Here is a 25,893-nt window from a genome sequence, read left to right as displayed (position 1 = left end):
ACTTATACAGACTGTTAATGAAATGCTGGAACTTTCCGGTTTGTCCTGAACATCACTCCTTCTTTCTTTGTTGTTGTTGTTGTTTTTTGAGACAGAGTCTTGCTCTGTTGCCAGGCTGGAGTGCAGTGGTGTAATCTCGGCTCACTGCAACCTCCACCTCCTGGGTTCAAGCAAGTCTCCTGTCTCAGCCTCCCTTGTAGCTGGGACTACAGGCACACACCACCATGTCCAGTTAACTTTTGTATTTTTAGTAGAGATGGGGTTTCACCATGTTGGCCAGGATGGTCTCAATCTCTTGACCTTGTGACCCGCCCGCCTCAGCCTCCCAAAGTGCTGGGATTACAGGCGTGAGCCATCGCACCTGGCCACATCCCTCCTTCTTAAACAACCAGTCATTTTACTCTAGGACTATATTTACCATACAAGATTCTTTCTCTCATGAAATTATTTCTCTTTAAACTTTCTTACCAATAATCATAACAATAATAAACTTTTATTTTTGTAACTTTCTTTACATTTCTTTCATTTCTTGGTTCCTTTTACCTTGTTTTATACACGACTTTTAAATAAGCTTTGAATCAGACAAAAATTATTCACTTTTGTGTGTGTGTTGCGGGGGGGACTGGGGGACAGAATTTCACTCTTGTTGCCCAGGCTGGAGTACAAAGGTGTGATCTCGGCTCACTGCAACCTCTGCCTCCTGGGTTCAAGTGATTCTCCTGCCTCAGCCTCCCGAGTAGCTGGGATCACAGGCATGGGCCACCATGCCCGGCTAATTTTTGTATTATTGGTAGAGACGGGGTTTCACCATGTTGACCAGGTTGTTCTTGAGCTCCTAACCTCAGGTGATCTGCCTGCCTCAGCCTCCCAGGCATGAGCCACCGTGCCTGGCTGAGAAATGGCTATTCTTCTAAGGGATCAACTTTTTTCTTTTTTCTTTTTTGAGACGGAGTCTCGCTCTGTTGCCAGGCTAGAGTTTAGTGGCGCGATCTCGGCTCACTGCAACCTCCAACTCCCTGGTTCAAGTGATTCTCTTGCTTCAGCCTCCTGAGTAGCTGGGATTACAGGCACACACCACCATGCCCAGCTAATTTTTTGTATTTTTAGTAGAGACAGGTTTTCACCATGTTGGCCAGGATGGGCTCGATCTCCTGACCTTGTGATCTGCCCTCCTCGGCCTCCCAAAGTGTTCAGATTATAGGCGTGAGCCACTGTGCTGGCCTCACCTTTTTTAAGAGGACAGTTTTTTTGTTTTTTTGTTTTTTTTAAGAAAGCATGTTTTCCAGCTGGGCATGGTGGCGCATGCCTGCAATCCCAGCAACTCAGGAGGCTGAGGCCGGAGAATCATTTAAACCCGAGAGGCAGAGGTTGCAGTGAGCCGAGATCATGCCACTGCACTCCAGCCTGGGAGACAGAGTGAGACTCCGTCTCAAAAACAAAACAAAACTAAGAACCTTACCTTCTACACCCCCTTATTAACTGCAAACATTTCTGTGGACTTCAACACTTTAGGTAGAATTGAAGACTTCAACTCTTTAGGCAGAATTTAACCCTTTTTTTTTTTTTCGAGACGGAGTCTTGCTCTGTTGCCCAGGCTGGAGTGCAGTGGTGCAATCTTGGCTCACTGCTCCTCTGCCTCCCAGGTTCAAGCAATTCTCCTGCCTCAGCCTCCAGAGTAGCTGGGATTACAGGCATGAGCCACCATGCCTTGCTAATTTTTGTATTCTTAGTAGAGACAGGGTTTCACCATGTTGGCCAGGCTGGTCTTGAACTCTTGACCTCGTGATCCACCCACCTCGACCTCCCAAAGTTCTGGGATTACAGGTGCGAGCCACTATGCCCAGCCCAAATTTAACCCTTTCAACCAGTTGCCAATCAGAAATCTTTAAATCCACCTGACTTGCAAGGCGCTCCCTTTTGAGATGTCCTGCCTTTCTGGACGAAATCAATGTACACTTTGCATCTATTGATTTATGTCTCTGATTGTAACTTCTGTCCCCCTAAAATATATAAAATCAAGCTGTAACCTAACCACCTTGGGCATATGTTCTCGGGACCTCCTGGGGCTGTGTCATGGGTCACTGTCCTCACATTGGCTCAGAATAATACATCTCTTCAAGTATTTTAGAGTTCCACTTTTTTTCTTTTTTATCAATACAAGCATCATCAGTTTGAAATCTAACAAATTCTTACTTGAGGAGCTAGACTTAGATTTCACACCTAAAGTAACAATTGGCATGTCCTTGTTTTATAGGAGGATATACATCTTGAAAGAGTTCAAAGCCAGCACAGAACGATTTCTGAGGGCAGTCATCTAAGGATGCCTGAGGCCTTTTTCCTTCCGCTGGGGGTCTGGGGTCTGGCTAATGCATAATGCTTTGACACAAGGCTGTGAAGTAACAGAAATTCATCTGGGGCTGGGCCCGGTGGCTCACTCCTGTAATCCCAGCACTTGGGGAGGCGGAGGTGGGCAGATTATAAGGTCAGGGGATCGAGACCATCCTGGCCAACATGGTGAAATCCCATCTCTACTAAAAATACAAAAATTAGCTGGGCATGGTGGCACGTGCCTATAATCCCAGCTACTGGGGAGGCTAAGGCAAGAGAATCGCTTGAACCCGGGAGGCGGAGGTTGTAGTGAGCCAAGATCGCGCCACTGCACACCAGCCTGGTGACAGAGCTAGACTCCATCTCAAAATAAAATAAAATCATTTATTTGGGAGAGTGGGGCAGTGTTGCGTGACTCAGTCTCTACGCTGAACTTTCCCTCTGGCATAATGAGTTTGGGGGTCCTGAGATGTTTGGGGGCCCCCAGCTGAGGTTACTGCAGGCTAGCCAACTGCCAGTGGATCCCAAGGCCATCACAGCTGCCTAGCTGACCTGCAGTTGACACACAAGCGAGCCCAACTGAAACCACCCACACTTTCCCGTTACCTATGTATCCTATAGTCTATGGAAGCTTTCATGCTTCAGTGTCATGGTTGAGTGGTTGTACCCTCAAAATCTCAAATATTTACTATCTAGTCCTTCTCAAAAAAGCTTGCCAACCCTGCCAAAGCATCTCTGAAGAACAGGTTTCACAGAGCAGCCCTCTGGCGTGAGAGACTGGGTGAATTAACCGCCCTCATTCTTTACTCTTCCTGTATTCATGCCTTTGGCCTTGAAACTTTGTAGTGTTTTTCTTTTCTTTCTTTTTTTTTGAGACACTCTCACTCTGTCGCTCAGGCTGGAGTGCAGTGGCGCAATCTCGGCTCACTGCAAGCTCCGCCTCCCGGATTCACGCCATTCTCCTGCCTCAGCCTCCCCAGTAGCTGGGTCTACAGGTGTCTGCCACCTCGCCTAGCTAATTTTTTGTATTTTTAGTAGAGACGGGGTTTCACCATGTTGGCCAGGATGTCTCCATCTCCTGACCTTGTGATCCGCCCGCCTCGGCCTCCCAAAGTGCTGGGATTACAGGTGTGAGCCACCACGCCCGTCTGAAACTTTGTAGTGCTTTTGAGACAGAGTAGAGACAGGGCGTGGCTTCAGCTCACCCCCACTACAGCATCCTTTCATGCATCCCCACTGACCACAAAACCCACACCTCTACCTTGCTGATGTATCCACTGTTGCCAATGCGTTAGTCATACAAAGTAAATTGCCATTTTGTATTCATCTTCTGTGCTCTCACAATGTTTACCCAGGCCTTTTACTTAAAAGAATTCCGGGAACTGGCCTTAGGAGGTCCAAAATATCAAACCAACATTGTGTGTGGAGTGTCCCTCCTCAGGAAAGAATACAGATTTATTGCCATTGGCCAGACCACCTGGTGGCCCATTATTCAAGATAACCCTCACAACCAGATGCTGACCTGCACACCCTACCCCTCATGTGCTTTGCTCAGCCCAGCCTGCCTACCGTACCCGAGGTCAATTCCAACACTTTGCCTAAGAGAAAAACCCTGCAGGCTTTTTTCGGAGTCAGTCAGGGAACTCTCTCTTTCATTTGTGTTGTGTCCCTTATGCCCAGGCATAAGCTCCAATGAAGCCTTGTTGGCAAATTCTTTTAGCCTCATGTCAATTTCTATAGCAATGACAGTCTAAGAACTTGTGGTTGGCAACCATTTCCCACTTTGATTCTGGGCTTAGTCGCATGACTTGCCTTGATCAATAGGAGTCTAAGAGATACAAGACAAGCACAGGCTTGAAACGGGGTTGCACACGGGACTTTCCTGCTCTGCCACTGGAGTGTGAGCAGATACAGGCTAGTCTGTGGGAAGTGAATCCTGCAAACCAGAACTGAGTAACCCCAGTCACTCCAGCTGAGGTCATGGCAGGCTAGCCAACTGCCAGTGGATCCCAAGGCCATCACAGATGCCTAGTTGACCTGCGGCTGACCAGACACATGAGCGAGCCCAGCTGAAACCACCCACACACAGCCTTGATGGGCTGAACCCAAGACAGAGAGCCAGGCAGCTGTTTATTGCTGCATGCCCCTGAACTTTGGTGGTGGTCTGTTACACAGTATTCTGGCAAGAGAAAACTGATACTATGGACACATGAATTTTAAAAGTTGCTTTTGCCAAAACTGGCTAAGGAATATTTTTATTCTTCTGAGGGCAGTTAAGGTTTCTGATAAGGACAGTCTGAACAGAGCACAGAAATCTGGAACTCCAGGAGTGGGGGATGCAGCATCAGATTCCATCTTGAATTTCCACTAAAATACTTTGTACTCATAGTGGAACTCAATAAAGATCTGTATTTCATCTGTGGCTCAATCTTTCCTCTGGGTCAAGTAGATGCTAAGCTGGACCTTGGCACGCCTCTTAACCATGAAGAGATCTAGCTAGACAGACAGACTCCACCCTTTATGGAACAAGAATTCAATTTATTCTCTATTTATAAAACATTTTTTAAAAGTGCCTTGGGTATAAAAATCTAAATGTCTCCGGTGTGATTGGTCAGGAGCATGTAACTATCACTCTTCGCATCCTTTGGGGCTGGGAGGTCCTTCTGTCCCAGGCTAAAGGAAGAGCTTCATAAGAGTAAGAGCCACAGAACCCTCAGCAAGAAAGGCGAGTCAGGGAGAATGAATGGTACAGAGGAAAGGAAGGAAAGGGGGTGGAACGGAGGTAGGAGGCAAGGAAGGGATGCCGCACTGGAGACAGATGGGGACACTCTGATTTGCAAGAGGGAAGATCTTCCTTCTTGAATACTGAACACAGCTGGTCTGAACCTTCCTTGGAAAGTCCAGCTGCTTCCCCATGCATAGGGCCAACTCTCCCTGCAGAGCAGCAAACGTAGCTTCTATCAGGAAGGAAAAGTATCCATCAGTGTGACAAGAGGTCACCTTCGAACTTGCATGAACTCCTTGCGCAGCCACAAAGAGTCCTGGTAGAAGCGAGGGTCGCCTAGTCTTATGGCTGTCCGTTTATAGAAGTAGCAGTACAACACTGCTGCTGCAGGGAGGAAGCAGAAGAGAAGCCTCAGCGGTGCTCCTGAGTGTCATTTCAGGTTAAGAACAGAACCTAATGAGGCTGGGTAGCTCTGCCTCCTGATTTCCCATGGTCTTCCAGCAAGGGCAGGGGCAGTAATCCTTCCTTTCCTGGTATGGCTGTTGCAACCATCCCAAACCAGCTGGGACAGGGCTGGGAAGCCAGAATCAAGGGCCTTACTGAAAGAGACACATGTGGGACCCAAGAGAGGCCTGATCTTGCTCTGGTCCTTACCTAGTCTCTGGAATACAAACAGCGTTTGAAGTCCATCTGTCCATATGAAGCTGTTGGAGTTTTTCCAGCGTAAGTTCTGAAGGAGATGTGAGACACACAAAAGTTAACGGCCACAAGAGGCCCTAATGTCTCCAACTTGGTTAGCTGCAAATGCCAGTTGGTTTAAAATCACGCTAACCTCTCCCTCCTTTCTACAACCCCAACGAGTGTTTCTCGAAGGAGCCTCAAGCTCCCTTTTTTGCTGCAAAGGGAATATCCTTTTAACTTCGAGGGAGGAAGTATGAACTAAGTTATTTATCCTCTTTCATTCCATAACCTTTGCCAAGGAGAAATGATATACTCATTATCTCAGGAGTTCAGCTGGTCACTGTCTTGCCTTGAAAAACGCTGCCTCAGCTCTTGTCAGATAAAGACTTTGGTGCACTCAGGGTTTAATGAGATTAACGGCTTTTATAGTACAAAGCTAGGACCTATTTTGGCTCCAGGAACCAGAGCACAGAATCCTCTTCAGGAAGCGCCCAGAGACTCTGGTGTTGCTTTGCTTCTTTCCTGGGAGTTCTACTTCTCTCTGTGGAATCACAAGCGCAACCTAACAGGGGGTTCGGGTGTGAAAGTGGCTTTAATAATGAAGTGACAACTAGAGAACCCTGAGGTTTTAAAGAGTTCAATTCAATTGAGTGCATGAGAAACATATAAGATACTTAAAGAGCTGGAAGAATTTGTGAAGCAGAAGAAATTTGAAACCATGGACACTGGATCCGATCTGAGGCCTATGTTAGAACCAAAGGGAGGCATCTTGGAGGCCGGTTCTCCTAAAGTGATGGGAGCTCGGCAGAGGGCATGGAGCACTCAAGGGCAAGCAGCAATCCTGCTTGGCTACTTCCCAGAAACGGCCACTGCCTACAGCATTAGCCATGGGGCACTGATGCCTAAGAATAACCTGTATCGACATCCACCTGCCCAAATAACTAATGATGAAACACATTCAACTGCCTGTTTTAGCCCTGGTAGGCCTGTTTGGGGCAAAGGTGAATTGCATGTTCTGGAAGAGGCCGGTGACTCTTGGACAAGGCTGTTTTCAACACTTAAGGCTGGTCAAGAGTACCTTATGAAACTCTCACATGCCCAGAGCTCCAACCCAAACCACTTTCATTTCACCTGTTCTCTATGAAGGATTGTGTGAGATGTCAAAGAATGAAGCTGAGTTCCCAGAGAAAAGATATCCCAGTGGCCGGGCATGGTGGCTCATGCCTGTAATTCCAGCCCTTTCGGAGGCTGAGGCGGGAGGATCACGAGGTCAAGAGATTGAGACCATCCCGGCCAACGTGGTGAAACCCTGTCTCTACTAAAAATAAAAAAATTAGCTGGGCATGGTGGCACGTGCCTGTAATCCCAGGTACTCGCTTGAACCTGGGAAGTGGAGGTTGCAGTGAGGTGAGATCGTGCCACTGCACTGCACTCCAGCCTGGTGACAGAGCACAACTCTGTCCAGCCTGGTGACAGAGCACAACTCTGTCTCAAAAAAAAAAAAAAAAAAAAAAAGGAAAGAAAAGTTATCCCTAGCCCTTTAGGGATTCAGGAATTCAGAGTTCAGGCTGGGCACAGTGACTCATGCCTGTAATTTCAGCACTTTGGGAGGCAGAAGCAGGAGAATCGCTTGAGCTCAGGAGTTCGAGACCAGCCTTGGTAACATAGTTAAGACCCCATCTCTATTTAAAATAAAAATTAAAAAAAGAATCCAGACTTCCACTCTTACCATGACCCAGACATGAAGGGAGATGCTGAGGGCAAAGTACATAGCTGTCAGGATGATGGTCCCTTTGAACTTATGGAATAGGAGGTTGACCAGGCCAGCCTGGAAGACGAAGGTGTTGAATAACATGAGGAAAATGATGATGATGTTGAAGAGGACTGCAATATCCTGGATGCTGTAGACATAAAAAAAGTACAACCAATGGAGGCCTGCGTGAGGACCCAAGAGCAGGTACTATGTCCTGAGGGACACCACGAGGCCTATCCTTTCCTGTGAGATAGGCATCTGACATCTTAAACCCTCACAGAGGTAACATGAGTTTTGGGACCTGAATGACATGAAGCTAAAATTACCTAAAATTACCCACTGGCCCCATCAGTTAGATTGCAGTCCATAGTCAAGGCTTTCCTGCTCTGATACTCTTTTTATTTTTAAAATTTCTTCCATACATAGTCCTATAGAAGATTCTCTGAGACTCTTTTTTTCAAGACACGGTCTCATTCTGTTGCCCAGACTGGAGTGCAGTGGTATGATCACAGCTCACTGCAGCAACTTCCTGGGCTCCAGTGATCCTCCTGCCTCACTCTCCTGAGTAGCTGGGACCACAGGTGTGTGCCACTATACTCAGCTAATTAAAAACAAATTAGCTCATGCCTGTAATTCCAGCACTTTGGAAGGCTGAGGTGGGTGGATCACTTGAGGTCAAGAGTTTGAGACCAGCCTGGCCAACATGGCAAAACCCCATCTCTACTAAAAATACAAAAATTAGTTAGGTGTGGTAAATTAGCGGGGTGTGGTAGCGTACACCTATAATCCCAGCTACTAGGGAGGCTGAGGCAGAATTGCTTGAACCCAGGGGGTGGAGGTTGCAGTGAGCTGAGATTGTGCCATGCCACTGCACTCCAGCCTGGTGACAGAGCTAGACTCCGTCTCAAAAAAAAAAAAAAATTATTTTTTAGTAGAAACGAGGTCTCACTATGTTGCCCAGGCTATCTGACACTCTTAACATTTTTTTTTGTTTTTTGAGATGGAGTCTTGTTCTGTTGCCTAGGCTGGAGTACAGTGGCATGATCATGGCTCACTGCAACCTCTGCCTCCTGGGTTCAAGCGATTCTCCTGCCTCAGCCTACCAAGTAGCTAGAATTACAGGCATGTTATACCATGCCCATCTAATTTTTATATTTTTAGTAGAGATGGGGTTTCTTCATGTTGGTCAGGCTGGTCTCGAATTCCCGACCTCGGGTGATCTGCCCACCTTTGCCTCCCAAAGTGTTGGGATTACAAGTATGAGCCACCGTGCCTGGCTTTTTTTTTTTTTTTTTTTTTTTTTGAGATAGGGTCTTTGTCACCTGGTTGGAGTGCAGTGGCATGATCATGGCTCACTGTAGCCTTGAACTCCTGGGCTTAAGCAATCCTTCTACCTCAGCATCCTGAATCACTGGGATTACAGGTATGTGGCACCACGCCTAGCTAATTTTAAAAATTTTTATTAGGTAGGGACAGGGTCTTGCTATGTTGCCCAGGCTGGTCTTCAAACTCCCAGTCTCAAAAGATCCTCCTGCCTTGGTCTCCCAAAGTCCTGGGATTAAGGGTGTGAGCCACTGTACCCAGCCTACTAATAACTTTAAGACACTAAATCACCACTGTCAGGGCCTTTGAATTGCTTGGGTTCAGCTTTCAGAGTGCCTTACTGCACGCACATGAAGAGCACAAGCTGGATGACAGGAGCCTTTCGGAGCAGTTCTGAGAAGGAATTGACAAAGAGGTCATAGGACAGCAGCAGGAACTGCAGAGAGAGCACCAGGCTGTAGTTACTGGTCTGGAGCATCTTCCTTCTGTTTTCTTGGGCCCCCAAGGGCACATCCCACAGTTCCCCAGAAAACAGCTCCTGGCTGTCTCCCTACCACTAAGGGAGACGCTTCTAGTTCCTTTGAATCAGAGCTGTTTCCCTTGTTCTAAGGCAAGCACCTGTTGGGGTGAAAAAATAAGCAGGGTTAGAAATGTATTAATACCTGAAACATTTACTGACGACCTACTGTGTGCCAGGTACCACTCCAGTTGCGTGGGATACTTTAGTGAAAAACCCAACAACCAAAAATCCCCAAGAAGTCATTTATTCTAGGACCTTCACCAACTTTTCTCCATGCCTGGAACCTTCTAAATGCAGAGCTGTCTCTAACCAAAGGAACCTAGTAGTATTACTGAGAAGAATGACTGCCTGGTCATGTAGTAGCAGTGGTAACAAAAATGGCAGCAAATCCTTACACATTGCTTACAATGTGCCAGGGAGTGTTCTACAAGCACTAACATTATTTAAACCTCACAAGGTAGATGATATAATACACTATTACCTTCTCCATTTTACAGATGAGAAAATTGAGGCCAAGAGAGGTAAAATAATTTGTCCAAGGTCACATCGTTAGTAAGTAGCAGAGATGGTATTCGGATGCAGGCTGCCTGGTCCACAGTCTGTGCTCTTAACTACTAGACTTAAGCTGTCTCTTACAGAACTAATAGACCGAAACTTAACTAGGCAGGAAAAATGCCGGCACAGAAGTGTGAAGTGCGGTAGGCATAAAAAGCAGAGAAGAAATAGGGGTCTCCCAGAAAGCTTTATCTTTAGGGTTATAGTAGCAACACAGTGGCAGTTGTTTCTTTTCATCTAGTCCAAGACCCACAAGTTGCTCTGGGGGTGTCCTATGACCCTGCTGCTGTGCCAAATCTATAAAGAAATTTCAAAATGCTTTGGAGTGTTAGCGATAAAATTAGCATCGGTAAAATGTTTTGCAATTTATAAGCTCTTTTCACATTTCTAACCTTACTTAATCCTACAACCACCTTGAGAAGCAGCCATTATAATGTATATTATCCCCATTTTACACAGACGCTCCGGAAGGTTAAGGCACCTCCTCCACCTCAGCTGGTGAAGTCCCACCTTACTGGACGTCTGTACGCGGTTTCCTCATTCATTATATATATATACAATGAATATATATATACACACTATATATATGGAGAGAGAATATATATACACACATACATATATATGGAAAGAGAGAGTCTTGCTCTGTCGCCAGGCTGGAGTGCAGTGGCATGATCTCGGCTCACTGCAACCTCCACCTCTCGGGTTCAAACGATTCTCCTGCCTCAGCCTCCCGAGTAGCTGGGACTACAGGCGCCCGCCACCACGCCTGGCTAATTTTTTGTATTTTTAGTAGAGACGGGGTTTCACCATGTTAGCCAGGATGGTGTCGATCTCCTGACCTGGTGATCCACCCGCCTCGGCCTCCCAAAGTGCTGGGATTACAGGCGTGAGACACCGCGCCCGGCCGCATTAAATAATACTGATAGCTACTACCTAGGTACCCACACCACGATAAACTTGTCAACCAAGATCATTTCCTTTAATCCTCCCTACAACTCTGCAAGGTGGGAATTATTCCCATTCTACAGGAAACGACACAGGAGTCAGAGTTCAAGGCATTCCTCCAGGTCTCAAGTCAGCAGTACCAGGCTTCGTAACTGTGACGCCAAATCCGTGCTCTTAATCACTACTCACAGGCCACCATCCAGAGCTGTTTTGTGGATCCGTTATGCAGAAACGCCCATGGCTGTCTCTATGTACGACGATCCCCTCCAGTTTAGGGCAGTGGGGATTCGCAAGCTCATGAAGCTCTTTAATTCGTCCACCGCTACCTGCCGCCTTCCCTTTGTACCTAGGGCAGTATTCTTCACGCCTCCCAATCCATTTAAAAACGAGGCTTCCTTGGCAAACAACAACAAAGCATAAAACCCAAGCCCAAAACAACAGCACCAAAAATTCCCACTTCTCGTCAATCACTCTCACCTCCAAACGCCAACGTCGGTTGTCACGGGGACACCGTCCCGGCTTCCGGAAGCTGGCTTTAAATTCCGGAAGTAAATGGAGGACGCGGGCCCCGTCTGCGCCGTGCTGCTTGCTAGTCCCCGGCTTTCTCTTCCCGCTCTATGGCTAGTCCGGCCGCCATGTTGGAGCCTTCGCCGTTCGGGGCGCGGCCTGCTCCGGGCCCTCCCAGCTCGCCGCCCGCTGACTTAGGGCTCCCGCCCACACTGCGCATGGCCTTGCTTAGGGCCGGCTCGTGGTGGGAGGCTTCGCGTTCACCTGAACATTTCCGTCCCCTCTAGATGCGGGATGAGAGGCGAAGCTGATGAATCACAGCAGTCCTGGATCCTGACTTCGGACTTGGAGAAGAAATGCCGAGGAGGAACGGGAGTTAGGGGGCTAGCACCTTGGCGCGCTAGGAGCCGGCCACCCCGGGCTTCTGGACTTCACTTCCCAGGAGGCCTCGCGCGCGACTGGAAGTGCTGCGAGCCTATAAGAAGGCGAGCCAGCGCCAGCCGGCTGTAGGCATTTGGGGCAGTGTCTTCTGCGTCTACCTAAGAACCTCGGGAGCTGCAGCTCCAGCGCCTGGTAGCGAGAGGCGGGTTCCGGAGATCCCGGCCCCACTTCGTCCCACTGTGGTTAGGGGTGAGAAAGATCCCGGGCTGGGAGTTCAGGGACCTGGGTTCGAATGTTGGCTCCGCTGCTATCTCGCTTCGCACTGTCGCGACCCCCTTGCTCCGCCTCAATTTTCTCTTTTAGAAGGTGGGCACCTTTCTCCGCGCTCTTCCTTCCAACGTGGTGGCTATAAAGGCACGAAAGCTCTTCAGAGGGCGCAGAAAGCAGCTGGAGCTCCTCGCCCCAATTTTCACCCATTGTTAGCTGGCATGAGCACCCAGCAGAGGAGTCAGGGATCACCCCTCGGGCGCCTGGAACGGTTCTTTGGTCACCTGAGCCGGACCTAGGCACAGTCCGAAGTCCGGGTCTGTAATTATTCCAGTGCTAAGGCGTAACTTGTTCACCTACCTCCTTGGCTGGAATATTGAGCCCCTCACTCCTGATGTTCCGCCTTTAACAGAAGCTACCTTTGAGAATGAGGAATCCTCAGAGCTGAGAGGGAGTGGACCCGAATTCCTGTACCAGCCCTGCCACTTACCTTGGCAAAGTCATTTTCTCGTTTTGGGCCCCAGTGTCACAGTGTTTTTGATTTGTAAGATGAGGGTTTAGGACTTATATCCTAAGTCTGGTCCTCAAGATTCTTGAAGTACCCCAGTCCATCGGGGAAGGAGAGCAGCAAACTGATTTTCTATCCCTTCATTTATTTGTGGTTCTAAATTATAAAAGTAACACTGCAAGAGTTTGGAGTAGAGCCTTTTTCTTTCTTTTTTTCTGAGACGGAATCTCACTCTGTCGCCCAGGCTGGAATGCAGTGGCATGATCTCAGCTCACTGCAACCTCCGCCTCCCGGGTTCAAGCGATTCCCCTGCCTCAGCCTCCTAAGTAGCTGGAATTACAGGCGCCCGCTACCGCGCCCGGCTAATTTTTGTATTTTTAGTAGAGACAGGGTTTCCCCATGTTAGCCAGGCTGGTCTTGAACTCCTGACCTTGTGTGATCCGCCCGCCTGGGCCTCCCAAAGTGCTGGGATTACAGGCATGAGCCACCGCGCCCAGCCTGAGTAGAGCCTTTTTCAAAGACTAAGGGCTGGATGGGAACTAGCATTTCTTTTTTTTTTTTTTTTTTTGTGACAGAGTCTTGCTCTGTTGCCCAGGCTGGAGTGCAGTGGCTCAATCTTGGCTCACTGCAAGCTCCGTCTCCCGGGTTCACACCATTCTCCTGCGTCATCCTCCCAAGTATCTGGAACTACAGGCGCCCGCCACCATGCCCGGCTAATTTTTTGTATTTTTAGTACAGACGGGGTTTCACCGTGTTGGCCAGGATGGTCTCGATCTCCTGACCTCGTGATCTGCCCCCCTCGGCCTCCCAAAGTGTTGGGATTATAGGCGTGGAGCCACTGCGCCTGGCTGGGAACTACCTTTTCTTACCCCTGGACCTGACCTGTTTTAGCTCAGCCAGGAGAATCCTTTTTCGCAAGAAATTAATAATATTTTGTGGCATGAAAATTATGTGAAACTCAGACTTCAGAGTCCATAAATAAATATTACTGGAACACAGCCGTGGTGCTCATTTGTTAAGATGTTTATGTGGCTGCTCTTGCACGGGCAGAGTTGATGACATAGTTGTGACAGAGACCATGTGCTCTACAAAGCCTAGAATATTTACTACCTGGACCTTTACAGAAGAGCTTGCTCACTGCTCCCTTAGAATGGGACTCTGCAAAGTGAGGGCACAACAGGAGGCCGAACCATGGTGAGCACACACTGGGATCACAGCCCAGCCTGCCCTCTTAGAACAAATGAGAGGATATTTTCAAGCATTTGCGTTGCAATTTTCACTGGTTTCCTTTGTTTTTTGAGACAGGCTAGCTCTGTCGCCCAGGCTAGAGTGCAGTGGTGTGATCTCAGCTCACTTCAGCCTTCTCCTGGGCTCAAGCCATCCTCCCACCTCAGCCTCCTGAGTAGCTGAGACTACAGGCACATGCCACCACACCCAGCTAATTTTTTTTTTTTGTAGAGATAAGGGCTCACTGTTGCTCAGGCTGGTCTGGAACTCCTGGGTATTTATTTATTTATAGACAGAGTCTATCTCTGTTGCACAGGCTGCAGTGCAGTGGCGTGATCTTGGCTCACTACAACCTCTGCCTCCTGGGTTCAAGCAATTCTTGTGCCTCAGCTTCCTGTGTACCTTGGATTACAGGCGCATGCCACCGTGCCAGGCTAATTTTTGTATTTTTTTCTTTTTTTTTTTTTTTTTTTTTTTTTTTTGAGGCGGAGTCTCGCTCTGTCGCCCCGCCTGGAGTGCAGTGGCCAGATCTCAGCTCACTGCAAGCTCCGCCTCCCGGGTTTACGCCATTCTCCTGCCTCAGCCTCCCGAGTAGCTGGGACTACAGGCGCCCGCCACCTCGCCTGGCTAGTTTTTGTATTTTTAGTAGAGACGGGGTTTCACCGTGTTAGCCAGGATGGTCTCGATCTCCTGACCTCGTGATCCGCCCGTCTCGGCCTCCCAAAGTGCTGGGATTATAGGCTTGAGCCACCGCGCCCGGCCAATTTTTGTATTTTTAATAGAGATGGGGTTTCACCATGCTGGCCAGGCTCGTCTCGAACTCCTGACTTTAGGTAATCTACCTGCCTTGGCCTCCCAAAGTGCTGGGATTACAGGCATGAATCACTGCTGGTCCTTTACTGCATTCTTCCTTTTCTCCTGTTTTGCTCTATTTCAGGAAGTAGGAGGGCTTATCTGTGTATTGTGAGCAGGGCAATATAACTCTGCAGCTCTCTGTCAGGAAAGTGTGCCCAGGGTCTATTCTAAGTCTATCACAGAGCAGTAAACCAGGACCTCTTCTAGGGTATGGCTTCAGATCCTTTTGGACTACATTTAGTTTTTCCTTTTTTTTTTTTTTTTTTTGGTTGAGACGGAGTCTCACTGTGGTCGCCCAGGCTGGAGTGCAGTGGCCGGATCTCAGCTCACTGCAAGCTCTGCCTCCCGGGTTTATGCCATTCTCCTGCCTCAGCCTCCCGAGTAGCTGGGACTACAGGCGCCCGCCACCTCACCCAGCTAGTTTTTTGTATTTTTTAGTAGAGACAGGGTTTCACCGGGTTAGCCAGGATGGTCTCGATCTCCTGACCTCGTGATCCGCCTGTCTCGGCCTCCCAAAGTGCTGGGATTACAGGCTTGAGCCACCGCGCTCGGCCTAGTTTTTACTTTTATAAAGAAAAAAAAAAAAAAAAAACAGTTGTGGAAGTAGATACTGTCAGATGAGTGAGCCTGCTGATCAAGATCTCTTATATTTCATTGAGGGATGGAGAGTGTTTTAGGTGAACATCTGGTGACCTGAAACGTCCTCTGCCCTTGGAGGAATTGAAGAGGCAGTTCTAAGGCTGGGTAGTAAATCTCTGAGTTAAGTAGTTGAGTCACGAAGCTTCTAGGAAGCTGGTGGCATGATTTTCTCTTGCCAGCTTCATGGAAGCTTTTTCCCCCCAGTCCTTGGACCTTCTTTTCTTTTTTTTGAGACAGTCTCGCTCTGTCCCCCAGGCTGGAGAGCAGTGGCATGATCCCGGCTCACTGCAACCTCCACCTCCAGGGTTCAAGCAATTCTCTTGCCTCAGCCTCCCTAGTAGCTGGAATTATAGGTGAGCGCCACCACACCCAGCACATTTTTGCGTTTTTAATAGAGACACGGTTTCACCATGTTGGCCAGGCTGGTGTTGAACTCCTGACCTCAGGTGATCCACTCGCGTCAGCCTCCCAAAGTGCTGGGTTTATAGGCTTGAGCCACCGTGCCTGGCTGGACCTTCCTTTCTCAGAGATTACTGCCAAGTTGGGTCACCTTGTGAAAGTCCAGCATTTTCACCTAAGTAGGTGGACCCTTAGCATGGGGAGAGCTGGTATGGCATGACTGAGGACCACTGAGAGGCCTGGGCAGGCACAAGGAACGTGAGTTGCATGTTTTTGTTAGTAGTTAGGATGAAGTGCATGACAGCAATGACTAAGAATTCTATTTTTTTTTTTTTTACACAGAGTCTTGCTCGGTCGCCAGGCTGGAGTGCAGTGACGTGATTGCGGCTCACTGCAACCTCCGCCTCCTGGGTTCAAGCGATTTTCCTGCCTCAGCCTCCCGAGTAGCTGAGACTATAAGCATGTGCCACCACGCCCAGCTAATTTTTTAGTTTTAGTAGAGATGGGTGTCAGGGTTTACCATGTTGGCCAGGATGGTCTTGATCTCTTGACCTTATGATCTGCCCACCTCGGCCTCCCAAAGTGCTAGGATTACAGGCGTGAGCCACTGCACCCAGCCTATTTATTTATTTATTTATTTATTGAGATGAAGTTTCACTCTTGTTGCTCAGGCTGGAGTGCAATGGGCGCAATCTCAGCTCATTGCAACCTCTGCCTACCTAGTTCAAGCAATTCTTCTGCCTCAGCCTCCTGAGTAGCTGGGATTACAGGTGTCCATGACCACGCCCAGCTAATTTTGTATTTTTAGTAAAGATGGGGTTTCACCCTGTTGATCAGTCTGGTCTCGAACTCCTGACCTCAGGTGATCCACCTGCCTCAGCCTCCCAAAGTGCAGGATTACAGGCGTAAGCCATTGCGCTCAGCCAAGAATTCTAATACTTGACTTCTACAATGTGCTACATTCATTTTCTCACTTGATCTGCCAACCTGTGGTCAAGGAAGCGCGTGGGCCTTGAAGCTAAACATACAGGATTTGAAACTCCTCACCCACTCACTGGGTCCTCATACTAATTACTCATCTCTCTCAGCCTTAGTTTCCTCATGGATAATATGCCTCCCAGGGTTAAGAGGAATAAATGAGATCTTGTGTGTAAGGCTCTGGCGCTCATAGCTGGTGTTCGTTATTCTTATTGTTCAAATATTCTTATTGCCATGTCTTTCTTGCAGGTGAGTCCTGCAAATGTTAAGTGATTTGCGCAAGGTGCCCATTTCTCAGGGATTGGAGCCCAGGCCAGTTCTCTGAGCCTATCATTAGGGCTAAAGGTAAGCAGTCAAGTGTTTTACCTCCATGGGGGCTATTGGCTATTTCTTCTCTCTATTGGCTGGTTCTGAGTGAGGGGCCTCAATGCAGGAAGCCACATTGTTGCCTTCTTGGTGTGAGTCCATGGGACAGGGTGACTACCTTGATGCCTGGGCCCGTGCTGCCTACGTATTAGCTGAAAGCAGGGCCAGTCCTGCGGCTTTGCCCACTTGTCTAGGGTTTAAGAGCAGCTGCTCAGGGCTTTAAGCATTTGCCATGCCTGAAACCAGAGTTGGTTTCTGGGTTTAACAAGGACTTGCGGAAATCTCAAAATAAATCTCTTGCTTTCTGGACCGTGAGTTGTTGCTTCCTCTTTTCTTCTCTGGACTTTCCCCAGAGGAAGAGAAAGCAGAAGTCTCAGGTCTGGAGACAGCTGAGGGGCATCAGCTGGTTCAAGGTGTGGAGTGTGGGCAGTGGAGTGAAGGCCTGGTTACCTCTCCAGTGGAGATTAGCCCCGTAGAGCTCACTCTCTGGGAAAGAACTTTTCTGACTTCTTCCTGTCTAGTGTAATAGTGGGATGTTTGCTCTTTTCAGATTGTAATTTTTGCCTTCTTATGTTAGAACCCAAGGCCTGGGCATTTGCATGATTTAGCCTGGATTTTGATTCCTGTCCCTTTTTTCCTGGGGGGTGTGGGGTGGTAATTCTTTACCTTCTGGTCCTGTGAGGGGAGAGCAATCCCAGGACTCTGGGTCTTGGGGCTTGGCATCTGGCCTTCACCACGGCCAGCCACAGCCTTGAGCTTGCTGCTCTGTCTGGGCACTGCCAGGTGCTGGGGTGGGGCCTCAGTCATTGTGACTGAAGATCAGGCCCACCCAGACATTGAGGCCTCGGGGGGGGGGTGGTGCCCAGGCTGATGCAAGGGAACTGAAGCAAAAAGATTCCGTCCCACAGGTCAAGAGCAAAATCAGTGTTACCTCCTTTAGCCAGAGAACTGAGTGCACCTGAGCCAGTGGAGACTTGTGACTTCTCCTTCTTCCAGGAGTGCATGATCAGAATGGCATCGGGATGGTTCTACCTGTCCTGCCTGCTGCTGGGGTCCCTGGGCTCCATGTGCATCCTCTTCACTATCTACTGGATGCAGTACTGGCGTGATGGCTTTGCCTGGAATGGCAGTATCTACATGTTCAACTGGCACCCAGTGCTTATGGTTGCTGGCATGGTGGTATTCTACGGAGGTGGTGAGTAAGAGGTCAGGAAGGGAGGCGGGATAGGGCCCAGACTGGACAAAGCTGCACTTTCCCTCTCCAAGTCTGGCCTTTGTTAATGTTGGGTTTGAGGCCATGTGGGTAGGGTGGGTTGGGCTGTCTCTGGGCCCAGCTGTCATTTGGGGGAGGAAGGGATTAAGACTGGGGGCATCTCAGAAGCATGGCTTCACAGATACTCTAGGGCAGGAGTTGGCAAACTTTCTGTAGAGGGTCAGATAAATATTTCAGTTTTGCAAGACATAGAATCTGTGTTGCAGGTACTCAGCTCTGCCACTGTATTGTGAGAGCAGCCATAGACAACAGATAAACACTTGTGTGGCTCATGTGTTCCCATAAAGCTTTATTTGCAAACATAGGTAGCGAGCTGGATTTGGCCTTTGAGCTGTAGTGTTTTTTTTTTTTTTTTGAGACAGAGTCTCGCTCTGTTGCCCAGGCTGGAGTGCAGTGGCGTGATCTCGGCTCACTGCAAGCTCCACCTCCTGGGTTCACGCCATTCTCCTGCTTCAGCTTCCCGAGTAGCTGAGACTACAGGTGCCCGCCACCATGCCTGGCTAATTTTTTTGTATTTTTAGTAGAGACGGGGTTTCACCATGTTAGCCAGGATGGTCTCGATCTCCTGACCTCGCGTGATCCACCCACCTCAGCCTCCCAAAGTGCTGGAATTACAGGCGTGAGCCACCACACCCGACCTGAGCTGTAGTTTTTAACCAGCTCTAGAGAACAGGAGATTGAAGCCTCTCAGGGTTTAGTCAGGCCACCAAATGAGGGACTTGCTTGCTTTTCCGGGATCTTTTTTTTTTTTTTTCTTTTTTTCAGATGGAGTTTTGCTCTTGTCACCCAGGCTGGAGTACAATGGTGCGATCTTGGCTCATTGCAACCTCTGCCTCCTGGGTTCAGGCTATTCTCCTGCCTCAGTCTCCCAAGTAGCTGGGATTACAGGTGCCTGCCATCATGCCCAGCTAATTTTTGTATTTTTTAGTAGAGATGGGGTTTCACCATGTTGGTCAGGCTGGTCTCGAACTCCTGACCTCAGGTGATCCACCTGCCTCTGCCTCCCAAAGTGCTGGCATTACAGGCGTGAGCCACCATGCCCAGCCTGGGATCCATCTTTGTAATCTTTGTCCCATGCTTTCAAATCTATGCCTTGGGGCCCCGGTGAGCCTCATTTTCCCCACTTGCAAAATGGCAATATAGTGCCATTGATGATAGCAGCTTATCATGTGCAGTTCACATATATCATCCCATTTTGTTCTTACAAGTTTCTTTTTGTTCCTCTTTTATGTTCCTTTTATAGATGAGGAAATTGAGAGTTAGAAAGGAGAGGCCAAACAGCTAAGAGGCAGAGCCTGGATTTGGACCTATGTTGCCTGACCTTAGTACCTGTATTCTTGACAGCCAGCCTCAGTTGTGACAATTCAGTTTGATGAAATAATGACTGTCACAATGCTTTTTAGCCTAGAAACCACAAACAAGCTGAATTTATTATTGTAAAAATAGAATGAGAGGTCTAAGAAACCTGCTTCTCCCTTCCACCTTTTTTTTTTTTTTTTTTTTTTTAGGAGACAGGGTTTCCCTCTTTTTCAGGCTAGAGTGCAGTGGGATGATCATAGCTTGCTGCAGCCTTGAACTGTTGGGCTCAAGTGATCCTCCCACCTCAGCCCCCCAAGTAGCTGAGAGTACAGGCATGTACCACCACGCCGGGGTAATTTATTTTTATTTTTATTTTTTTGTGGAGACAGGATCTTGCTATGTTGCCCAGGCTGGTCTTGAACTTCTCACCTCCCAAAGTGTTGACATGAGCCACCGTGCCCAGCCCTCCTCCCTTTTTAATTTGAATCTATTTATTTATTTCTCTCTGTGGCCCCGGCTAGATCGCAATGGCATGATCATAGCTCACCGTAACCTCAAACTCCTGGTCTCAAGCAGTCCTCCCACCTTGGCTTCCCAAAAAGTGCTGGAATTACGGGCATGAGCCACCTTGCCCGACCCCTCCTCCCTTTTTAACTGGCCCTTCTCTCCTCCCTTCATGGCTGACTGTTATCCCACAAATTACGGGAGGATAAAAGATGCCAAGGAGTTGATACCAGTGCCCTAGCATTTCCTGTTCCCTTGCTGGGAAACCGTGTAGGATCCTATCAGGGTTATTCCCTGATGTCTGGGTGAGCATGAGGGGAGAGGCTGAGCCCTGGGACTGCCCTCTCCTGGATGCTGAGCCCTAGGACTGCTCTCTCCTGCAGCGTCACTGGTGTACCGCCTGCCCCAGTCGTGGGTGGGGCCCAGACTGCCCTGGAAACTCCTCCATGCAGCGCTGCACCTGATGGCTTTCATCCTCACTGTTGTGGGGCTGGTTGCTGTCTTTACGTTTCACAACCATGGAGGGATTGCCAACCTCTACTCCCTGCACAGCTGGCTGGGCATCACTGCTGTCTTCCTCTTCGCCTGCCAGGTGGGTTCTCTCTGCACTCCTCCTCGAGGTTCCCAGAGCCATGAGCTCTGGTTGGGGGTTCACTTGCATGAGCACCAAATATTCCTTCTGCTCACTGCTTGGAGAGAACCTTGGAGGTTGTATCCTGTAGAATTGACAGTTTATTCAAGGGCTGTGGGAGGTCAGTGGCCTGAACTTACTCTGTTCCTTTTATCCCTCCCATTGCCCGTCTCTTGTCCCAGAGCCCTCTCTGCTAACTTTGTCATGGCACGTACCATGCTGACTCTAATCAGCCATCTGGCTTCCACTTTCCCCACTCCCACCTCTGTGAACCAAAAGAATTCTAGAAGTGCTTCCCATATTCTGATCTCAGGCCTGTGCAAGTGAGGGGTTTTATGAGCAAGGACTGGAAGGAAGCAGAGACAAACAAGGTGGTTAGGTTTGCTGGGAGTGGGATAGTAGCTAAGCATGTCATTTACTGTTATTGTTGCTTGGGTAATAGGCCACATTGAGGAAGCTAGCATGGTGGTGGGCAATGCCTGGTGGGAGGGTCTGAGTTGTGAAAGAAGATCCAGGGAGTAGAGATGGGGAGGAGGCACTGCTGGAGTGGGTTGTACTTTGGTCACACACAACACAGTTGGGTGCGTCCTCCCTTTTGTCCACAGTGGTGCCTGGGCTTTGCTGTCTTCCTCCTGCCCTGGGCGTCCATGTGGCTGCGCAGCCTCCTGAAACCCATCCACGTCTTTTTTGGAGCCGCCATCCTCTCTCTGTCCATCGCATCCGTCATTTCCGGCATTAATGAGAAGCTTTTCTTCAGTTTGTGAGTGCAGTGGGGTCCCCAACTCTAAGGTGAAGAGGAGGGAATAGGGTCTTCAAAAGATACACCCTGTGATCACAGAACTCACCCGAGGGAGGAGAGCTTTTGGGGTTGGGCCCATTCCTGATCTGGAAGGTAACAGAATTGATCTTTCTTTAGGTTGGAATTGGTAAGTCAGCAGATATTTATTGAGCATCAGTTTGATTTAGCACCTGCTGTGTGTCAGAAACTGTCCTAAGCACCTTACATTTAATCCTGTCAATCACCCTACATCATTGGTATTGTTGTCATTGCTATTTTCTTTTTTTTTTTTTTTTTTGAGATGGAGTCTCGCTCTGTCACCCAGGCTGGAGCGCAGTGGCACAATCTTGGCTCACTACAACCTCCACCTGCCAGGTTCAAGCCATTCTCCTGCCTCAGCCTCCCAAGTAGCTGGGTCTACAAGAGCGTGCCACCATGCTCGGCTAACTTTTTGTATTTTTAGTAGAGACAGGGTTTCACCATGCTGGGCAGGCTGGTCTCAAACTCCTGACCTCGTGATCCGCCCGCCTCAGCCTCCCAAAGTGCTGGGATTACGGGCGTGAGCCACCGCGCCTGTAGTGCCATCATTGCCATTTTCCATTGAGGGAACAGGTTCTGCAATAGGACTGTTCAGGTAAAAAGGAAAAACAAAACAAAACAAACGAGGGAACAGAGGGGTTACGTAAACTTACCCAGCAGCACACAGCCAGCAAGTGGCAGAGCTGAGACTCGGGTTAGCAGTCTGACTCTAGAGCCTTGCATGCCTGACCACTACTGTCCATTTTTTTGAGGCAGTGGGGTGTAGTGAAAAGCAACTAGGACTTAAGGTCAGACTGTGGTTTCTATCTTGGCTGTGCCATTTACTAATTATGCAACTTTGGGCAAGTTAATTTCATTGCTTTGAGCTTCAGTTTCATGGGCAAAATGATTATTACAGCTGGGTGCAGTGGCATGCACCTGTAGTCCCAGCTACTAGTGAGGCTGAGGTGGAAGGAGTCCAGCCTGGGCAACGTAGGAAGACCCTCTCTCTCTTCTTTTATCCCCCCCACCAAGAGATAGCATCTCACTCTGTTGCCTAGGTTGGAGAGCAATGGTATCATCATAGCTTACTGCAGCATCAAACTTCTGCACTCAAGTGATCTTCCCAATTTAGTCTCCCAAGTAAGCTAGGACTACAGGCATGGACCACCTCACCCAGCTAAACTTTATTTTTGTAGAGACAGGATCTCACTATGTTGCAATGTTGCACAGGCTAGTCTGGAACTCCTGGGGTAAAGCAATCCTCATGCCTTGGCCTCCCAAAGTGCTGGGATTACAAGAGTGAGCCACTGTGCCTGGCTCATTATACAAATATTTGCAGGGACTTAGAAAGGGTGTTAAAATTCTAGATCACATGTGGCCCTGGGAAGGTTTGCTCACCCTCTCTTAGTGACGTCGAGTCTCCCACTAGACAAAAATAGGTGGAAAAATCTCTCGAGGGCTCACATTGTTTTGTTATCTTCAGGAAAAACACCACCAGGCCATACAACAGCCTGCCCAGTGAGGCGGTCTTTGCCAACAGCACCGGGATGCTGGTGGTGGCCTTCGGGCTGCTGGTGCTCTACATCCTTCTGGCTTCATCTTGGAAGCGCCCAGAGCCAGGGATCTTGACCAGCAGACAGGTATGGGTTCCAGTCCCACATTCCAGGGTGAGACAGGGCCAGGTCTAGAGAAGGATCTCCCACAAAAGACTGGGGCCTTGACAAGAAGACTAACCCTGTGGCACAGTGGGAAACTAAGTAACTTGAGGGTGGAGTTAGGGTGGCTGATGGGGAGCACTGGTTCCAAACCAGCACATCCCAGCGAAATGCTGGGACTCCCCAGGGTCTGTCCATTGGGCGACAGAATTTCCCCCCAAATTACTGTGGTTCTGTGGGGTGAAGTGTGGCCTTATCTTCTTCCCCAAGGAAGGGCTTGCCTATGACAAGGGTGTGTGATTTCTCCTTTACCAGCCTGGGGGCTAGTCTAGTGGGATGAGTACGTGGTGACCAGCTGAGTGCTCAGAGCAGGTCTTGATGGGATGTAGGGAGATGGGGTGTGTACCAGGCTCAGGGACTTTGGGGCTTCCCTGAGGGATTTGGTGGCTTGGGTGGGGACCACCCTGCAGGTTGGGGGTCTCTCTGAATAGCTTGGGCCTGGTGTGACTCCTGTATCATGTCATTAACTCCTTGGCATCTGCCTGTCTTTCCAGCCCCTGCTGCATGATGGGGAGTGAAGCAGCAGGAAGGGGCTCCCAAGAGCTCCTGGTGGCACAGCCTGTGTTCCCCAGAAGCTCTGCTCTTCCCAGGGCTCCCAGCTGGTTTCAGCAGGCAACGTTCTTCGAATGCTGGGCCCAAACTTCTTGCCTGGGTACTGGGCCTGCCTTCTCCAGCCGCTCGCTGCCTGTCTGCTTTTCTTGGTGGCTTTGGCTTCTGTACTCCTTGGCATCAGCCTCTCAAGGTCCTCCATTCACATGAGGTCCTCCTTGCTCTGGCCACTCTTGCTGCTCCTGTCTGAAGAAATCAGACTGATTTCCTCTTAAGACTCCTAGGGATGTGGTGAAGAGCTGGGACTCAAGTGCAGTCCATGATGTGAACCATGAGGGAGGTGAGGTATCTGTCCGCTTCCCCTGTAAAGGCGTGCATTTCAGTTAGGCTGCCCCGCCACAGAGCAGGCTTCATCTGCTCTGCCATCCAGCCCCATCTGGATGTGAGGTGGGGTGGAGACATCATGGGGTGATTGCAGAAGCAGGGAGTGGTGGCCCACACAGCTTCTGCTGAGGAGCTGACTGCTCTGAGCTGTTCTGTTTCGTACTGCTGCTCTGTGTCTGCGTGTATTGTGACCATGTGGCTCCACCTCTTCCAGCTGCTGCTACAGCTGAGGCCTGGATCCCGGCCTTTCCCTGTGACTTATGTGCCTGTCACCGGCAGGCAGCCCTATGAATCCTGGTAACCTGCTCTCCCAAGAAAAGAGCCTCTCCCCAGATGTCCCAGTAGCGATGAGTAACAGAGGTGGCTGTAGACTTCCTTTACTTCCCTTTGCTGGATCAGGGCCTTCCTTCCTCCTGCTGGGCAGATCTGGCCTTGCTCTCTTGGCAGGGCCCCAGCCCCTCTGATCACTCTGCAGCTCACCATGCAATTGATGCCAAAGTTGTGGTGTCCTGTGTGCAGCAGCCCTGGGAGCCACTGCCACCTTCAGAGGGGTTCCTTGCTGAGACCCACATTGCTTCACCTGCCCCCATCATGGCTGCTTGCCTAGCCCAACCCAGTGTTCTGTGCCATGTTAGAGCTTGAGCTATTTTTCCTCTTCAGAGGAGGAAATACGGTGGGGAGGGGGAAGGGTCTTGCTCCTCTCCTAAGTGTTGCTGCTGTGGCTTTTTTGCCTTCTCCAAAGATGCACTGCCAGGTCCCAAGCTCCAGACTGCTGTGTTTAGTAGGCAAGTGAGAAGCCTGGGGTGTGGAGCCCACCTACTCTCTGGCAGCATTAGCATCCTACTCCTGGCAACATCAGGCCAACTGTCCGCCCCAGCCTCACATTGCCAGATGTTGGCAGAAGGGCTAATATTGAACGTCTTGATTGGCTGGAGCCTTCAAAGCCACTGGGATGTCCTCCGGGCACCTAGGTCCCATGACCAGCTCCCTGTCGCCATAGGGGTAGGCATTTCACTGGTTTATGAAGCCCGAGTTTCATTAAATATGTTAAGAATCAAAGCTGTCTTTGTTCAGGCTGCTATAACAAAAATATAATAGCCTGGGTGACTTAAACAACAAGCGTTTATTTCTCTCAGTTCTGTAGGCTATAGACATCCGAGATCAAGGCACTGGCAAATGTGGTGTGTGGCAAGGGCCAGCTTCCTCAGAGACCGTCTTCACACCATAACTTCACATGGTGGAAAGGGCGTGAGGGCTCTCTGGGGCTCCACCCTCATAACCCAACCATCTCCCAAAGGCCCCACGTCCTAACACTACCATAGTGGGGGTGAGCCTTTCAACACAGGAAAGTGCGGGGGAACACAAACATTCAGTCTCTAATAACAGCCCTCTGATGAAATGATGCTGTGGTTAAATGAGTTCTGGGCCAATGTGTAAAAGCCTCAGGACAGGTCTGACCCTCACAGACCTAGGGAGGGGCCAACCGGAAGGCACCAGAGATCCACATGATCCTTTGTCTTCATGGAATGGCATGTGTGGATTCACATGCAGCTCATTTATGTGCGGATATCCTTAATTGCTAATGGCACTTGCTTATCTTGCGAGGAAGGAAATTTTTCCTATTTCATAATCTGAGAAAACAAGACTCAAAAAGGTTAAGTGACTAGGTTGAGGTCACCCAGCCAGGAAGTGACAGAGCTGGGATCCACATGCCACTGTCTGAGGCCAGCCTCCTTTGCAGCTGCTGGGCACACACCCCTGTGCAGGATGCCTTGTGGTCAG

General features: G+C 49.3%; 2 protein-coding genes across 11 annotated transcripts; one reads left to right on the top strand and one right to left on the bottom strand.

Annotated features, from left to right (window-relative positions):
- Window positions 1-4,845: 4,845 nt before the first annotated feature.
- TMEM138 (transmembrane protein 138) lies at window positions 4,846-11,666 on the bottom strand. 9 transcript variants are annotated; one of them, XM_030917690.1, is made up of 7 exons: window positions 11,308-11,416; window positions 11,020-11,225; window positions 9,365-9,428; window positions 9,152-9,246; window positions 7,464-7,635; window positions 5,708-5,783; window positions 4,846-5,437 (listed from the first exon to the last, which is right to left on the bottom strand). In XM_030917690.1, the coding sequence occupies exons 4-7, from the start codon at window positions 9,160-9,162 to the stop codon at window positions 5,325-5,327; spliced, it is 372 nt and encodes a 123-aa protein (XP_030773550.1). In that variant the 5' UTR covers window positions 9,163-9,246; window positions 9,365-9,428; window positions 11,020-11,225; window positions 11,308-11,416; the 3' UTR covers window positions 4,846-5,324. The 9 variants fall into 9 exon arrangements, with proteins under 9 accessions (XP_030773550.1, XP_030773552.1, XP_030773551.1 ...); XM_030917692.1 differs by having other exon boundaries at window positions 9,161-9,246; XM_030917691.1 differs by lacking the exon at window positions 11,020-11,225 and having other exon boundaries at window positions 11,308-11,443.
- Window positions 11,667-11,827: 161 nt separating this feature from the next.
- Window positions 11,828-25,170, top strand: LOC104679391 (cytochrome b ascorbate-dependent protein 3). Of its 2 annotated transcripts, none has more exons than XM_010384940.2 (7): window positions 11,828-11,967; window positions 16,841-16,936; window positions 17,954-18,152; window positions 20,417-20,625; window positions 21,270-21,424; window positions 22,947-23,103; window positions 23,673-25,170. In XM_010384940.2, the coding sequence occupies exons 3-7, from the start codon at window positions 17,960-17,962 to the stop codon at window positions 23,694-23,696; spliced, it is 738 nt and encodes a 245-aa protein (XP_010383242.1). In that variant the 5' UTR covers window positions 11,828-11,967; window positions 16,841-16,936; window positions 17,954-17,959; the 3' UTR covers window positions 23,697-25,170. The 2 variants fall into 2 exon arrangements, with proteins under 2 accessions (XP_010383242.1, XP_010383243.1); XM_010384941.2 differs by having other exon boundaries at window positions 24,326-24,412.
- Window positions 25,171-25,893: the final 723 nt, after the last annotated feature.

The sequence above is a fragment of the Rhinopithecus roxellana genome, chromosome 15 (assembly GCF_007565055.1).
Source record: "Rhinopithecus roxellana isolate Shanxi Qingling chromosome 15, ASM756505v1, whole genome shotgun sequence".
NCBI classification, from domain to species: Eukaryota; Metazoa; Chordata; class Mammalia; order Primates; family Cercopithecidae; genus Rhinopithecus; species Rhinopithecus roxellana.
Note: the sequence above shows the minus strand (reverse complement) of the source record. Positions and strands in the feature narration are given on the sequence as shown.